General features: G+C 37.7%; 2 protein-coding genes across 2 annotated transcripts; one reads left to right on the forward strand and one right to left on the reverse strand.

The window, feature by feature from the left end:
- Positions 1 to 4988: 4988 nt before the first annotated feature.
- Positions 4989 to 9492, reverse strand: LOC110710334 (serine carboxypeptidase-like 27). Its single transcript, XM_021888617.1, has 9 exons — positions 8634 to 9492; positions 8436 to 8531; positions 7929 to 8021; positions 7734 to 7819; positions 7279 to 7539; positions 6202 to 6329; positions 6019 to 6114; positions 5795 to 5900; positions 4989 to 5537 (listed from the first exon to the last, which is right to left on the reverse strand). The coding sequence occupies exons 1-9, from the start codon at positions 8980 to 8982 to the stop codon at positions 5391 to 5393; spliced, it is 1362 nt and encodes a 453-aa protein (XP_021744309.1). The 5' UTR covers positions 8983 to 9492; the 3' UTR covers positions 4989 to 5390.
- A 2525-nt stretch (positions 9493 to 12017) lies between these two features.
- On the forward strand, positions 12018 to 14108 carry LOC110710434. Its single transcript, XM_021888727.1, has 2 exons — positions 12018 to 12264; positions 12349 to 14108. Exons 1-2 carry the CDS (start codon positions 12018 to 12020, stop codon positions 14106 to 14108), a joined length of 2007 nt encoding a protein of 668 aa, XP_021744419.1.
- The last annotated feature ends 4141 nt before the right edge of the window (positions 14109 to 18249 follow it).

Below are 18249 nucleotides of genomic sequence, written 5' to 3' on the forward strand. Positions count from 1 at the left end.
GTAATTTTATTGTGGCATTTAGTAACCTCCTTAATTTGAGATTTGTTTCAATTTATTCAATGAATCAATAACATTTATTTAACTTATAATGAATATATATACGAAGTAATATTTTACTTATTAAGACTTGTTGTATTTGCAGATTATGGAGATGACTTGTTGTATTTGCAGATTATGGAGATTTCAAAAAGGATGAATGTGCTAAATTAGTAGTAGAACTAGAGGAAGAATTTGAAGAACAAGTGGAGTATGCTAAATTATTAGGACTTGTATTTGTAGATTATGGGAGACTAGTACGTGAGTGAGGGCGAGGAAGGTGGGGATGGATATCCGCATGGGGCGGGGCGGGGATGGTTTTCAAGTTGGACCTGTCAGGGCGGGGAAGGGGATAAGTTTCAGACTCGCGGTGGGAATAGGGATGGGGATGAAAATGCCAAAACCCGCCCCGCCCTGTTGACATCCCTAATCCTATTAAACCAATTTATTCTCGTCCTCATAATATCTTTTTCGGTTTTTTCACCATATACCCCTGAGTTTTTGTTTATTCACCATATATCCCTGAAAATTTTCAAATTCACCATATACCCCTGAGTTGTTACAAAAATTCACCATATACCCCTAATGACAACAAGATGAATGAAATATGATTAATTATGCATCGAAACCACCTTAGATCTCTCCCCCCATCCCCGAAACCATTCCTCTCCTTTCTCCAACCCCCAAAACCACTCCAAATCTCCACAACCATATCCGTATGATTGATTTTGAGGATGAGAAAATGAAATAAGGGGTGGTTTTGGGGTTAGGAAAAAGGAATGTAGGTGGTTTTGGGGTAGGGGAATGTATATAGGGTGGTTTCGGGTCATAATTAACCCTAATGATTGACAAATTTAACAATCATTAGTAATCAAGGGTATATGGTGTATTTTTGTGAAAATTCGAGAGTATATGATGAATTTAAAAAGGTTTAGGGGTATATGATAAATGAATAAAATACTCAGGGATATATGGTGAAAAAACCGTATATTTTTTGTTAGGTAATACTTGTTGGGAATATAAGGTATATTCTCAAACCCATTACCGAGGAAGTATTAATTCATAACTATGACAGATTCTACAAATGTATAACATGTCAATTGATTAGTACTATATGACTAATATCTAACTTGCTACTGTTATACGAAGTATTAAACATTTGAAGCCTGAATCAAATTATGCAAACATATGCCTTTTAGGGGCGAATTTAAGTTCAAGGTAATAGGGTCAATTGACCCTACTTATTTGGGGAAAAAAAAATCTTGTTACAAATAGTTAAAAGATAAATAAATAATAATTTACTTAACATGAGAAAGATTGTTAAAAAACCATCTTAACCAAAATCTTAAGCTGATGGTTAGAATATGGCTGATGACATACCCTGCGGTATTACTCGGCTTCGAAATCATGTTAAAGGACCATCTTCAGCAAAAGGTTAAGCTGATGATTAAAGCCCAGGAATATGTTTTAATTTGGGATTTGTTAAACATCGCCCACAAATTACTACATAAAGCCCACAAAATTAATATGATTTGACAGTTTTGCCCCTTTGTCAATTTTCTCTGAAAACGAAAATTTCACTCACCGAAAAATGTGGAGTCGTACGGGGACGCCGGGGGAGGCCGGAGATCCGGGGGCGACGAATGTCATCGGAAAAGACGGCTGGCGTCCGGAGGAGCCGTCACCACCGTGGCACCGGCGCCTGGCCGGGACGCCGCCACCATGGCGGTGGCGCCTAGCCAGGACGCCTGTACCATGGTTGAGGCTTCCAGGCTAGGCGCCATGACCATGGTACTGGCGTCCCGGCTAGGCGCCACCACCATGGTGGCGGCGTCCCGGCCAGGCGCCGGCTCTAGGGTGGTGGTCCGACCTTTTTTTTTTTTTTTTTTTTTTCACATTTGACTTGCTTAAAATTTAAAATAAAAAATTTTCTCAGTTACCAACAAAAAAAAAACAAAATATTTAAAAAAAAAAAGAAATTTTTTTTTCTCAATTTCCAACAAAAAAAAAACACAATATTACACAAAAAAAAAAGAAAACAAAAAATTATCAATTTCTTACAAAAAAAAACATGATATTACACAAAAATAGAAAAAAAAATCTCAATTTCCAACAAAAAAAATATTATACAAAAAAACAAAAAAAAATTAAAAAAAAAAAATAACAAAACAACCACGGCAAGGTGGTGGGGCGCCTGGCCAGGACGGCCGATGGCTGGTGGTGGCGCCAGGTCCGGCAGCCACGTCCACCGGCCTGGCGTCTGGGCAGGACGCCCAGCCACAGTGACTGGCGCCTGTCCCAAACGCCACTCACCGTGGCTGGGCGTCCTGCCCAGACGCCAGGCCGGTGGATGTGGCTGCCGGACCTGGCGCCACCACCACCTTGCCGCCACGAGCCAACCCTCCCTCCTCCGCAGCCGCCGCCAACTCTTTGCCTTGCCGCCTCGACATCCCCGTACTTTGATTTTTTTTTAGGTTGTGTTTTTTTTTTTAAGGTCAAGGGCAATATTGTAACTTCAATATAAGTTTGCGGGCTTTATGTGGAGATTTGCGGGCGATGTTTAGCAATCCACTTTAATTTGTACTCATTCAAAGATAATATGAATATTAGGAGTATACTATGGATACAAATAAGGAAAATAATTATTTGTGCAATATAATGTATGTATAATTTCACGTAATTTGTTAATATATAAATTATTATATAATTTACTTCATGTTGATTGAATCCACTAATAAAATATGCTAGATTCGCTACTGTTATATCCTTGATTTAAAATACTTGATACAATTCAGTATGATTTATGAATTTATATCTAATATTAACCACTTTCTGTTATATGTAAAGGGAGAATTATGAAAAAAGAGAAGGCCAAGAACACTGTTATCTTTGATTTACATTGTTGTGTTGAGATGTAGTTAACGGTCAAAAACTATAATAAGAAAGCTATAAAAATAAAAAAAAAGACTGTTTAGTTTATCAGGGTCGAAAAATTGACGCTATTAACATTTCACAAGTGGCGGAGCCACATTGAAACAAGGGAGGACAACTGTCCCCCCAATTAAAAAAATGGTTTTAGTTAGTTCGAAAAGCCATATTATTAATAGTTAAATACATTACACACATAGATAATAACATGAATGCTGCCTTGATAGGGAGGTTGTGGGTCTTTAATTTTTTACTCTTGTCCCAAGTTCAAACTCTTATATATCGAACTCTTATATTTTATTATTATTATTATTATTATTATTATTATTATTATTATTATTATTATTATTATTATCTCTTTACTTATGTGTGCTTAAATTAAACGTGTCAACTAAAAAGAAACAGAGGAAGTATTTTTTGTTGATAGCGATTACTAATGGGTTGCTTAATATAATTTATTAAGTATATTATTTTTCTCTTTGATTTCTGTACCTAAATTCTACTTTTTAATTTTTATTAGAGCTTATCATCACTAAGTAATAATTCGATTAGTTAGAAAGAGTTGCATTTTTTTTTTTCAAATGTAATCTAAACTCCTTCATATTTATTATCAATTTGTTTAAAGTCTTGACTATATGATAAAAACAATTGATTCTTATTTATTAATGAGTGGATTATATAGCCTGGAATTAGGGACATACAACTACAACTAAATTTTGCTTGGTGGAACTTTTTACTAACTCCTTTTTTGCCATATTTAAACAGTTTATATCATCAAATTTTTTTCTGAGATTTTTGTCGAATTAGTAAACGTCCAAAATTGTCCCCCCATATAAAATATTCTGGTTCTGCCACTGCCTTTATAATTTGCTAAAATATCAAAATTTTCTATGTGTTTAAATTAAATTGATAGTTGTATTAACAATTTTTTCACCATATACCCCTGAGTTATTTGTTTATTCACCATATACCCCTGAACCTTTTTAAATTCATCATATACCCCTGAATTTTTACAAAAATAAACCATATATCCTTGATGACTAATGATTGTTAACTTTGTCAATCATTAGGGTTAATTATGACCCGAAACCACCCTAAATACATTCCCCTACCCCCAAAACCACCTTCGTTCCTTTTTCCTAACCCCAAAACCACCCCTTATTTCCTTTTCTCATCCTCAAAATCAATCATACAGATATGGTTATGGAGATTTGGAGTGGTTTTGGTGGTTGGAGAAAGGAGAGGAATGGTTTCGGGGATGGGGGGGAGAGATCTAAGGTGGTTTCGATGTATAATTAATCATATTTCATTCATCTTGTTGTCATTAGGGATATATGGTGAATTTTTGTAACAACTCAAGGGTATATGGTGAATTTGAAAATTTTTAGGGGTATATGCTGAATAAACAAACTATATGATAAAAAACCGTAGTATTAATTTTGAATTACCTAATAACGAGTTAACGACAATAACTTAGTTGTATGGTAAGACTCGTGTTGACACTTACGTAGTTAAGTATATACTACGTAGGTCAATATTCCTCAAGAATACTTAGCTTAATTATTTCGATTCATATCATATTGTCGAGTTAGAGGATCTCATGCTTCAGCGGGTGATGTATAGAATGGGCTAGGTTGTTTTGTGTTTACTTTTAAAGTAGGGCTCATGCACTACTCTTCTCACGTATCATATACCTTTTAATTAGTTTTTGATGATTGGTTTAAAATAAGTGAGTTGCTTTACAATGTTTGTGTCGCGTTCATGTTACATTTCGAAAATGATGTTCATGTATGATCCTTGTCCCACTAACGAGCTGGGCAAAGCCATGATCAGCTCTACTCAAAATAGAAGTAACTAACTAAACTAGTGTACACCAATTGAGTGTAGTTTTGAGATAAGTGACCTCTTAAAAAATTCTCCTAGTGTGTGAGACTAAATACATAATGCGCTAATAAAACTTATGCAGATTTATGGGTACAATTTTTTTTATCCCAATAAGAAGTTGGGGTGTTATATTAAAAGTTGCGTAACGCCAATATGATTACAACATTACCATCCAAAAGGAAATCAAAACAAAAAGTATAAGCAAGCAAGTTCTGCCATTTTGCTGTAAATGAGATTTTCATACAAATATCAGTCAGTAATACAAGAAAAAATAATATATATGATACATTTGCTTCAAAGAAAAAATTAATAAAAATTGATTTCCAAATAAAAATGGGATAAAAAAAACCTATGATCTAAAACTTATCCTGATATCAGGCAAGAATAGGGGTAAGAAAGGGGGGATTCCAGGGGAATTTATATGTCACTGATAAATTTTCTGCTATTTTAATTCTTTCTGTTTTCCATTGCTCCAATAAATAATCATTAAGCAAATCCTATAATAATCTTTTACTATAAAAATTTGATAATCATGAATTTTATTAGCTTCGGCTTGGCATAGATCTGTCCTTTAAGAAATGATTGAAAAGTATAAAAGCTTGTCGAGGTCTATGAAGAGGTACTTCATGTCCTGCTCCTGTTATTGTCACATATGTTAGACCCTTGTATTCTTGGCTCCATCCACCAACCTATCAATAACACAAGATTAACAAGTCAGTATTAATTCACGATGTCAGACAGACATGAAATCAAATTCCGTCTATATAACTGTCCATGGTGGCTGTCAAAAGACTCGAGTTTTTGACTAACATAGGAAAAGATTGCAATGCTTATCCCATTGTTTAGTAAGGAAGTGTATAACATAAGTTTATATGAACTACCGAGTACTAGTTTGTCTAATACTTCGTGTGTTAGTTGAATATACTTTCTCGTTCATGGTACTCACCCTTCCATTGTCATACCAAGGGGACCAATTGTTCACAGTAGGGAGTCTCAGTGCATCAATAGAATATCGAGTTGCTGTAATAGGCACTACAGCATCAGTGTCGCCGCTGCACAAATTAGAACACGGAAGGCAAGCAAGGAAATGAGCACATAATAATTGAAAAAATGTGTTAGGCTTGAAGCTTGATTACAGAGAAACAGAACAGGATTGCAGCAAAAAAATACCTGAATACCCATATTTTCAAGCCTCCTGCTATGAGTTCTCGATAAATTGGAAGCATCGATTGTGGAGAGTCAGACCAGTAAGTTCCAACTATGTCACTGAAAAAGATAAAGTTTTGATTAGAAATGCTGCATACAAGCTAAACTACTGTCAAAAATATTAACGCGAAAAAAATGAGTTCTTACCTGCAAGTGCTCCATGGATAAGACAATTTGGTCACATTAGCATGCATAGCGAGTTGAACTTCAGGAAGATTGAAGTACTGGTTCGAGTACCTCTCGGTGCATGGATCGTATGCTCTCGTCATCCAAGGCTGAAGAAAGAAAGAAAATAACATTAAGTACAAGCAACCCTGTAACATGACTTTTTTTTTGTTTTTTCTCAAGGGGATTGTAACAGGTAGTTGTAAACTACAAACATGCTGAATTGACATTGTTATAGATAATTCTGCAGTAATACTAGATTCATATATATATATATATGCAGATATGCAATATTAAAGATAGAAATTCAGTCAATTTGGACTAAAGCAGATACCCCATTGACTATGACTAAGTGCTCTCAAATCATACATGATTATAAATCTACACCTGATATAACTAGTTTGTATTCAATTATCCGATTACTTAATCTGAATTACATGGGCCTACCCGAACTTTACCAGATCTAATCGACCCAAATTTGACCTGAACTGAAATTGACCCTAAAATTAATAAGACCACATATGAGCTACGACCCAACCTGAAATGCACCCGAAGCTGAAATGAATGACTTAGTCACCCATTTGTTACCTCAATCTACAAGATCACATGTATGTTTGTCTAAGGCGAAGTGGGTGACACATTTAGGGGATAAAAAGGAGATTTCAGGGACCCAATCAATCAAATGATAAAGTCATACAAGTTTGGTATAGAAAAGACTCAACAAAAAGGACCTAAAGAGTAAAGACCCTTCAAAAACATCATGCAGCCAACAAATATTGACCGTCTTCAATTAACCAGCTGGAAAATATGCTACTTACTACTTAGGAAGCTAATGGGACCTTCGAACCATAACTTCTATAGGCTTCTACAGTTTTGCTTTCCCTTAATACTGATATTACTGAGAAAACAATGTGACAGTAACAAACATCAATCAAGGAGCAGTTCAAATCACTCGAAAATTCGAAGATTTCATAGAGATAATGCACTGATATCCCCTTGGCAAACAAACTTACAAGTCAGTAACATTCTATCAAGAAATAATGCAGCTTAGTCACTTACATAACGGCCCCTTAGACTGCGCTTCATCGAGGCAGTCGAGTTGCAAGGACGGGTATAGATACTGTATGGATCGATGTTTCCGAACTCAGAATCAGCCATTTCCAGAGCTCTGTTGCATACAATACTAGGATGCTGAGATGATCCAGCCAAACAAGCTGTTTTAAGGCTCTTGTAGGTGGAATCTGAAATTAAACCATGTGTCCACCAGTACTCAAATGTACCAATGTAATCATAATAATCATCTGTAACTGCATTTCCCACCTGAAACAGACAATAATATTTAAGAACATAAACAGATAAATAAAAAAATATGCTCCACATTTCTGCATCGAGACATTCTTCCTTCGTCTCTAAAAGTTCTTATTTTGTCACCGTCAAAACTGAAAGAACTTAAAAAAACGGAGGGAGTATCATTTACCAGAAAACAAAGCAAAATATAACAAAAGTGCACGTACCATAAATCCCTTGAAGTTTATTTCTGGTTGTGCAATTCCTTTGTTTCTTCTGTAAATAAGTTGAGACAATTGAGGAACATAATGCCCTGAAACAAAATTCAAGAAAGTGATCAGAAACTTTATTCATCAAAGTGATTAATAATCATATCATAATGATTAATTAGCATAATTAAGGATCATAATGAAGATTAGTACCTGCATAACTTTCCCCAGCAATGTAGAATTCTCTGTGCTTGTACTGGGGAAACCTATTGAACCATTTAACAAGAAATTTATAGGCATCTTTAGCTGCACAATTTAAACAAAAAAAAGGATCATGAGCTATACCAATCTATAAATTTACTATATTAAGGTATAAAAGTACATTATTCACATAATACATGTACAATTGTAATAATCTCATAGAGAAGCACCTACTACTCTAAAGTCTAATTTTAGACTCTAATATTAGAAAAGTTTAAGGATTTAAAAAAACCTTTTAAATCCAGTTTTCACTTTTCATTAATGAGATAACAAACGTTGTACAGTATGAACTAAAATTCAGTTATACTAGTCATATCAATATATCATTAAACTTTTACACACTTTTCAAAATTTTGTTTTTATTATTTTTATCAATAAAAAACTCGAAACACGCAACAAAAAACAATAACGAACAAGCCCCTTAGCAATCAAGTAACAGAATAGTGACCCAATAATTACCTGTCCTGCTATCACCAAGAGCATACAAATCAGATGATCTATTTGAGTATGAGAACCCAACACCAACAGGAGACTCAAGAAATAGCAAATTTGCCTCTGCTCAACACATTCAGAAAACCCAAATCATATCATACACTAAAACAATGTCATAAAATAACATTACATTAACCAAAAAAAAAAAAAAAGCTAAATATTTACCCTTATTCCATGAATATTTATTCAAGTAAAGACTTTTTCCATCATTTTTAATATGAAATGGACCAATCTCTTCTGCAGCACCATAAGCAACTGATGAACAACCAGGACCGCCATTAAGCCATAATAACAATGGTTTTGACTCTGGATTTGAAGGTGATTCAGTTAACCAATAAAACAATGCTTTACCAGCTGATTTATCTACTGTTACATAACCAGAATATTGAGCAAAATTCACATTTTCTGGTTGGCCTGGTAACCATGTTATTCTATCTTTCTCTTGATTTGCAAATGTAGCAGAAAAAATACCCAGAAAAACCAAGAAAAAACAACCAAATTTGGTATTTTTCATGATTTTAATCAAATTTGAAAAAATAAATTGAATGATGACCCAGAAAAATAAGTTCTGGGTATCCAGAACTTTTGAGAAAGGTGCTATAGATGATGAGATTTGCTCATAGAATGAACTGTAGTTGGTTTGGAAAAATAGAAAATGAAGTGTATATTATTATACTTTATATTATATAGTACTAGTAAGCACGTTAATTGATCAACAGTAGGGAAAGAGCAAAAAAGACTACAGCACAGTATTGGATTAATCCCTATATTTTTTATTTTGTGGGATTGCAATGAATTTTGTCAACTGGTGGCTGTGAGTCTGTGACTGAGAGTGGAGAGGAGGATGGAGGAGAGAGAAAATGTGAATGAAATTACTAACTCCCATCAACCAACCAATCAGTCAGATAAAAAATAAAAAAAAAATAATCTTGGTAATATAAATGCAAACCCAAATTTTATAAATCTTTCCAAAAAAAACTAATGCTTGAATGGATTAATCAAGACACATATAGATGGGATTGATCAAGAGTTTCAAGACACATATATTGTCAGGTTACAATTGAGTTGTTCGGCTAGCTTACATTCGTGATTCATGTAAGATAAGTCAAATAATGTACATAGAGTTATAGAGTCTGATTGGTTGTTCAGCCAGCTTACATTCGTGATTTACGTGATATAACGGATAGTTTGATTATTCAAATTAAGATATTTATTAATTTCTCTAATTAATTCAATTGACACATTCTCGTGCTTGTTAATAGACCACGTCATCCTCTTATTTCTTTATTAATAATAACATTGTAAAAAGTTACTATTTTAAAAATATGCAATAAGATTTTACATGACTAAAATAGTCAAAGTTGACATTTCATAAGTATAAATCACTAAAATAGTCAAAACATAGGACGTGAATAATGTTAAAGTCAAAATTGTATCAACTAATCATGATTAATGTTATTTAGTAGACACATTAGTCCTAATCAGGTAAATTTTGATTCGGGTTTATATCAATCGCGTAGTTTTGAATAGAAGAATTCAAGATACAGATTGATAATTCAAATTGTATAATTAGGTATAGAAAGATTTTTATTTTATATGTTAGACTAAATTATTGATAATGTATCTTTAAGAAATTACTGTGTTTGTATGCGCCCATAAGCACACGTTAACGTTAGAAAATCCTAAGATGTATCACATATTATTATTGATTTACCAAAAAGGTAGTGACATCATATAATATAGAGATTAAAATAAGCCTTGAACATAAGGGGGCATAAAGAGAAGTGGTTACTGAATTAGGATTAATTCTTTGGTATTTATGTTAAATGTACTTTTATAGTATTAAATAAATTGCATTTAATAAATGATATGTTAGCTTCACATGATTATTATGATGAGTTGTGATTGGTGTGAAAACGATGTATATCCCCAAATTTTATAAATATAATAATAAATGTGTGGGGGGCTTGGAGCAATAATGTACAATGCAACTTTCTTAGCTGCTACAAAAATTTTGGTTTGTTTTGGGGTGTATTAGACCGAACAGGTAGAACATGCACATGGAGTGGTTGATGTAATAACATAAGAGGTACTAATTTGCCAATTTGTGGTGACGGGACGTTTTAGGAAACTAAGCTTTCCGAAGAAAATAATTACAAATTTGGTTGCGTGGCAAAAGTATTTACAAAAATAAGCTTCTGGGGTAAACCGCTGCCTCGGGCAGCGTTTTACCCTCTATTTTTTTTAAAAAAAAAATTCTGCTACAAAAACGCTGCCCCAGGCAGCGTTTTTATAGTTTGATTTTTTTTTTCCTCGTTTATTTTTTTTTAAAATTAATTAAAAAAAAAAGGCAACAGCATAAAACGCTGCCCCAGGCAGCGTCTTATCTTGTTAATGAAACGCTGCCCCAGGCAGCGTTTCTGTCTGGTTGTAAAACCAGAAACTCGAGCTTCGTTTTCAATCACGTTTGCTCTTCATTCCTTCGCCTCCTTCGCAATCCTCTTCCTTCCCTTCCCAAATTTCCTCTTCAATCCTCTTCAACCCAATTTCGTATTACATCCAATTCAAGGTATGGTTAAATATTAGTTGAGTATTTACAAATTGTTCGTTATGTTTGTTGAATTCTTGAATTGTTGGTTAGTGTTGTTGAATTATTGAATTGTTGGATATTGTTGTTGAATTGTTGGTTAGTGTTGTTGAATTCATGAATTGTTGGTTAGTGTTGTTGAATTATTGTTTATTGTTGAATTTCTTGAATTGTTGAATTTCTAGGGTTTATGTTGAATTTTGGGGGTTTTTGTTGAATTTAGGGGTTTAGGGTTGAGTTGATGAATTGTGATTGTTAAATATTAATTTGGATAATGTAGAATTGTTGGTGTTGAAATATTGAAGATGTTAAGTATTTGAATTTCTAGAATTATTGCTTGTTAATGGTGACCTAGTGATGCTTAGTTGTTCCAAAGTGGTTAGTTGGATGTGATTTAGAGATGGATTAGTGTGTTTTAGTGTAATGTGTTTTGGTTGTTGTGTAGAATATGGCCGCACAGAATGTAGTTTTGTTGTGCCGGTGGGGAGGTGAATTTTTGTTTGACGGACCTCGTGTCGAGTATAATGGTGGAAATATGGAACCACTGACACTTGAACCGAACATGACCTTCAGTGATTTCATGAACGAGGTTCATAGTAGCGTTAGTTCAAACCCGGGGAGTGTTGAACTAAACATTAAAATGAGGTTTGAGACCGGGAATGGGGTTCAAGTGTTACCTGTGTCCTCGAATAAGCATTTGAAAGCTTTAAGGAGCGTTGAAGGGTGTTCCCACCGAGATTTATGTGGAGATGGTGCCTATTTGTACCCAACAAAGTACCAGGGCAAAACCACATTCTACATTTATTTTCGGTAACAACACACAGCCGCAAGTGCCCTCACACGACACTCCCCCGGCTGAATATGGGATGGGATCTTTTAGTCGAATGTTGAACGACGATCAATTTCACATGCCGTTCAGCTCTCACATAGCTTCACCTGTACATGGGGCGACGTATACAGCAATGGCCGGGCAACCTGGGTCTTCGACATCAAACATCGTCACTTCTTCACCGATGCACCTGTATAGGAATACGCCTGTGCAAAATGATGTTCGAGCTTCGCCGACTGAACTAGTTGCGGTTCATCTTGACACAGTTGTGAATAACGAATTGTCTGTGTATGATGTGTACACAAATGATGAGGCCGAGAGCGGAGAGGAGGCAGACGTACTTCGGAACATGGATGTTGAACTCGGAGACATGGAAGTTGGTGAGCCCTTGGTCAGAACTCCCGTACCTTAGTTCAATGAGATAAATGAGGACTATGAAGTTGATCCGTATTGGACTGATGCAGGTAGTCGTCCATCTTTTGCTCCCGGTGGAGAATTTGAGAAGGGCATGTTCTTTGAAAGTAAGAAAATGCTCCTAGAAATGGTGAAGTTGTATTCCATACAAAAGAATCAACTGTACACTACGGTGACATCGAATGAGAGTGTCCTGTATTTGCGGTGCAAGAAGAAATGCGGTTGGATGCTACGAGGTACCAAGTCAAGTGCGGACTCTCGGGGCTTTACCTTGATCACGTATAAAGGACCTCATCGGGAGAATTGTGTCACTGAGGTACTATCCGATTGTCATGCACACTTGGATTCGTCTGTAATATCAGAGTACGTGAAGTCCTTTGTGAGGAAAGATCTAACGGTTAAAGTTGAATTCATCCAGGAACTGATATACAAGCAATTTCACTTCAATGTTCCGTACCATAGAGCATGGTACGCCAAGGAGAAAGCTGTAGCAGAGATATTTGGGGATTGGGAGAGTTCTTACGAGAGACTTCCACAATTCATGCAGGCACTCCAACGATCAAACCCGGGTACATGTGTCGTGTGGAAATACAAAGCCTTGGTGGACGGTGTATACTACAGTAACTTGGAGGTGTTTGAACGAGTGTTCTGGGCATTCGGTCCTTGTATTGACGGTTTTAAACATTGCATGCCTGTGATCTGCATCGATGGGACGCACCTCTACGGGAAGTACAAGGGAACACTGTTGGTGGCTGCAAGTGTGGACGCAAGCTTTCAGGTATTTCCACTAGCATTCGCGGTGGTGGAAGGGGAAAACACTTCTAGCTGGTCTTGGTGTCTAGGTTGCATTCGGGTTCATGTCACGCAAAGAGATGGGTTGTGCATTATATCTGATCGACATCCAGGCATAATTGCAGCAATGAGTGATCCTAACGTTGGATTCACTGAGTCGCGAGCCTGTCATAGGTTTTGTGTTCGCCACATAGCGTCTAACTTGAGGACACACGTGCGAAGCAACGAGATGAGAGATGCGTTCAAGGGTGCGGCTTACCAAAGGCAAGAAAGAAAACTCCACACTGATTTGTGTTTCATCGGTCAGGAGTGTCCCAAGGCCATGGAGTACATTGTTCAAGTCCCTTTCAGTGCCTGGTCTCTCTTTCACGATGCAGGTCGCCGATTTGGGATATGTACTACTAACTTCTCTGAAACTTTTAACAATGTGCTTAAAGGAGCCCGGTTTCTACCGATCATGTCTCTTGTCGAGTTAACTTTCTACAGGGTTAACAAGTACTTCACGCTTAGAAGGGAGTCTTCTGAGACGAGGTATGAACTAGGACTTCCATACCCCCCCAAGGTCACTGCCATTCTTGAGAAGAACACTGCAACTGCAAGATATCACAGGGTCGAAGCATATAATCGCCGATTGCATATTTACCAGGTCACAACTGAAAGGGGGGAGCGATTTGGTTGCAAGGGAGGTCATAAGCATACGGTTAACTTTCAACTTCTGACGTGTACGTGCAACAAACCGAAGATATTCCATCTCCCATGTTCTCACGTTCTAGCCGTTTGTGCGACGTACTCATTGTCAGAGCGTCCATGGGTAGACCCTTCGCTTCAATCAAAGGCCTACACCGACACGTATGCAGCCCAATTCTGGCCTATCCCCTGTGAGACAACTTGGGAGCAGTACGTCGGCCCGAAGATCATTGCCGATAGCAGCATGGTTCGTGGGAGAGGGCGACCGAGGTCAAAACGCATACGCAACGAAATGGATGAGACTAACCGGCCACTCGGTGATCTGTTTTGAGGTTGTGGAGAGTCACCTCCCTGACCGGGTCTTGCGGCAATATGGGATACGTCAGCTGGTCCCTCAGCCATGTGACACCAGCACTCGTTTGCACGGGGTTGACCGACGAGGAAAGGCAGAGACGGATTGGTCGGTGGAGCATCGTGCGTACGTAGAGCTCTGGCATCGCCGACTGGAGTTCGTTGTGGGCGGTGTACCGATGCAGGGCGTCCTCCAGCCTCACGATCCGTACATGGTCTGGTACCAGCGGATTACCCGGCGTTTCATCAACCCCAGCTACACACCTCCCTCCACCCATTACCATCCAGCATATGACGTGATTTATGGATATGTGAGTTTCACTTCCAACCGATTAATTTTCATCTCTTTTTAGGTTTCTATGCATAACTGATCAATGATTATTGCAGGCGGCAGACATGGCATCGATGGTTGACGCGATGTCCCTTAGCCTGGCTGACAGGCCCACCGGGAACGAGGTCCAGCGGGTTCGGGATATGGGCATGGCCAGCTTGCGTCGATATGGACACGACTACCTCGTCCCCTAACGGGACACGTATGATGGCCACTCGATGCATTCGCAGTTCGAGCTCGGACAGAGTAGTTGTGGAGGTGATTTTACGACGCCGACATTCTCAGAGGACTACACCTTCCACAACACTGCGCCGTCCGGCTCCCAGGAGGTGCCAGATACCAGCCAGCTGACTCCCCCGCCGCCTCTAGACCCATTCACCACCATTACTCATTACAGGCGGCGGCGTGTCAGACAGAGGGCCTAGCAACCTGACCTAGATCAATTGCCCCGGATAGATGAATCGGGATAGTGTTAGCTTAGTTATTTCATGTAGTAAAATTTTTGTATAGATTAGGTATATAACATTTACATTTCTAATATAATAAATGTTTTTCGGTCAACATTTGTGTGTTATGTTCTTTGTTTCCCAATATGTTTTGATTTATGTATATATTGACTTGTCAACGGTGGTGGTGGAAGGTAGTGGTGTCAGGTGGAAGGTTGTTGGAGGTGGTGGTGGTGGAAGGTTGTTGGAGGTGGTGGTGGACGGTTGTTGGAAGGTGGTTGTGGTGGTGGAAGGTGGTGGACGGCGGTGGAGGAAGGTGGTGGAAGGCGGTGGAAGGCGGTGGTGGAAGGTGATGGTTGGAGGTGGTGGTTGGAGGTGGTGGAAGGCGGTGGTGGTGGAAGGCGGTGGTGGTGGAAGGTGGAAGGTGGTGGAGGTGATGGTTGGAGGTGGTGGAGGGCGGTGGTGGAAAGGGGTTGGAGGTGGTGGAAGGTGGTGGTGGAAGGCGGTGGTGGTGGAGGGCGGTAGTGGAAAGGGGTTGGAGGTGGTGGAAGGAGGTTGGGGGTGGTGTTGGAAGGATGTTGAGGGTTGGGGCAAGAAACTGGTTTGGTGCTGCCAACCAGGTAAAACGCTGCCTGGGGCAGCGTTTTACCTGTAAACATATACAGATAAAACGCTGCCCCAGGCAGCGTCTTATGTTCAAGCATAAGACGCTGCCTGGGGCAGCGTTTTATGCTGTTGCCTTTTTTTAATTAATTTTTAAAAAAAATAAACGAGGAAAAAAAAAAAGTCAAACTATAAAAACGCTGCCTGGGGCAGCGTTTTTGTAGCAGAATTTTTTTTAAAAAAAAATAGAAAGTTAAACGCTGCCCGAGGCAGAGGTTTACCCCAGAAGCTTATTTTTGTAAATACTTTTGCCACGCAACCATTTTTGTAATTACTTTCGTAACGAAGCTTAGTTTCCTAAAACGTCCGTGATCCAATGTCTTATTTCATGTAAGAATAACATTTTTTATTGTATGTGGTTTATGTCGATATCAGGATATAGTAAAAAAAATTTAGTTTGGTTCTCTAGGATGTTATTCGATAAAGTTATCTCATTCACATACGGAATAAAATAATGTGCATATAGGCTAGTTATTACTAAAGTGATGACAAGCTTGGGTAAGGATTTGAATATTTGATAACATAACTTTCTTATTTTTCCAATTTTATACAAAACCTAAGATACCATTAGATAGGAAATAATCTTTCTTAAAAGATTATCATAAATCATAAAGATTTGATTCATTAATTTATATCAATTATATTATTTAGCAAATCATATATTAACATAAATAAACTAAGATACCATTAGATAGGAAATAATCTTCCTAAAAAATTATTATTATAAATCATAAAGATTCGATATATTAATTTATATTAATATTATTTAGCAAATCAAATATTAACATAAATAACCTAAGATACCATTAGATAGGAAATAATCTTCCTACAAGATTATTATTATAAACATAAAGATTTGATTTTTTATAATTTATATCAATATTATTTAGCAAATCATATATTAACATAAATAACCTAAGATATCATTAGATAGGAATTAATCTTCCTGATAATTATAAATCATAAAGATTTGATTTATAAATTTATATCAATATTATTTAGCAAATTATATATTAACATATATTAACATAAACCTTTCCAAGTAGTATGTTGTTTGTTTTAAAAAAAAAAAGAAAAGGAATGAGCCACCAGTCCACCACTACCACACAGCCACACAAACAACTCATTCCTTCAAATTTCCAGCCATCACCCAGCCAACCCACCACCCAGCCACCACCTAGTCACACTCGCCGCCCCTAGTCGCACCTCCCCCACCCATCGCCGCCGTTCTTTGCTACCCAAAACCCTTCCCCTCCCCAAACCTTCCCCTACCCTCAGAAATTCCTCCTCCACCCTGTAAAAACCGTCGGCCACCCTCGAAACCCTAGGTTGGCGGTTTTTCGAGGAGGAGGGGAAGGTTTTCGGGGGGAGGGGAAGGGTTTTTGGGCGGCGAAGAAGGGCGACGAGAGGAAGGAATGGTGGGGTTATTTGTGCGGTGGGGAAGGCTTTTAGGGGAGGGGAGGCTTATCGGTGGGCGGCGATGGTCGGGGAAGGGGCGGCGAGGCGGAGGAGGTGCGACTGGGTGATGGGGGTAAGGTAAAAGGGTGGTGGCTAGTGTGTGTGTGGTGGTGGAGGGGTGGCTAGGGAAAGGGAATGCAAAAGGTAGGGGGGTGGGAAATGACTTTAGAACAATTTTGGGTAAACCCAAAAATAAAAATGGAGAATGGGAATGACAAAACATGCAAAACAAACACTTACAAAGGGAATCATTCCCATTCCCTTTCCCCATTATAGCGAACCAAACGGCCCCTTAATTGATTTATTTTTTTAATAAAAGTAGTAATGTTAATTCTTGACCAAAAGATTTTTCATGCAAACTCATGCACTAAGTTTAAAAATATCCCTATTTGTGCATGAGATATATAAACTTCTTTTATCTATTCTCTAACACCAGTATACCACTATGTTTAGATAGGATAGTTTGAAGGGAAAGAGAGACGCGCACATCTTTAATTTCCTTATTTAGATAAAATGTTATAGTCATCTTTCATATCATTCTTGATTTCATCATCGATATCTTACAAAATAATCAAGATCCTTAAGGGGATGTTTGATTCGTGGAATATAGGTATGAGATATGGGTTTAGAATGACTAAAACTCATACCATATGTTTGGTTGTCAAAAGTATGAATTTTAAACTCATACCTCAAACCCACGAGATATGGGGTTTAGAAATCTTGGGGAGGAGGTGGATTTGACCCATTTAATTCCCTTAGGTATCAAATAAAAGGAGGGAATAGTGAGAGATTTCATTCCAAAATTGAACCAAACACATGGTATTAAGTATTAAGTTCCAACCCGATACCACCTTAACCCCATTTTTTATCCCCCAAACCCATACCACTCTGCAAATCAAACGCCCCGCAAGTTTTTTTATTTGATTTTGAAAGTTTTTCTAAGTTAATATACTGTGCTAGACTGCTAGTGTATGTACGGGATTGGGTAGGGTTTGGGTCTTAAAGGACCGTGGGCAGAGTCTAGGTTTGAAAATATTATTATATGTACTCGGACCCTTACCCGACCCAATGTCACCTAGGCACATACCCTACTCGGATCCATAGGGTTTAGAAAATTAAGATTCATACCCATATTTTAGGGTAGGGTCTAGAATTCACTGTCATCCCTAACTGTGAAGGATAATGAAAAGTTGCTCTGTCTTAGTTCCCCTCACCTCCATTTC

Source organism: Chenopodium quinoa, unplaced genomic scaffold (assembly GCF_001683475.1).
Source record: "Chenopodium quinoa cultivar QQ74 unplaced genomic scaffold, ASM168347v1, whole genome shotgun sequence".
Taxonomy (NCBI): Eukaryota; Viridiplantae; Streptophyta; class Magnoliopsida; order Caryophyllales; family Amaranthaceae; genus Chenopodium; species Chenopodium quinoa.

Excerpts from the sequence above, each read along its gene's own strand:
- LOC110710334 (XM_021888617.1), bottom strand. The coding sequence starts at position 8,982 with ATGAAAAATACCAAATTTGGTTGTTTTTTCTTGGTTTTTCTGGGTATT. Across the intron at positions 8,532-8,633 it reads TAAATATTCATGGAATAAGG|AGGCAAATTTGCTATTTCTT; the intron begins GTAAATATTTAG and ends TGTGTTGAGCAG. Across the intron at positions 7,820-7,928 it reads TGCTGGGGAAAGTTATGCAG|GGCATTATGTTCCTCAATTG; the intron begins GTACTAATCTTC and ends ATTTTGTTTCAG.
- LOC110710434 (XM_021888727.1), top strand. The coding sequence starts at position 12,018 with ATGGCCGGGCAACCTGGGTCTTCGACATCAAACATCGTCACTTCTTCA. Across the intron at positions 12,265-12,348 it reads ACTCGGAGACATGGAAGTTG|GTAGTCGTCCATCTTTTGCT; the intron begins GTGAGCCCTTGG and ends GGACTGATGCAG.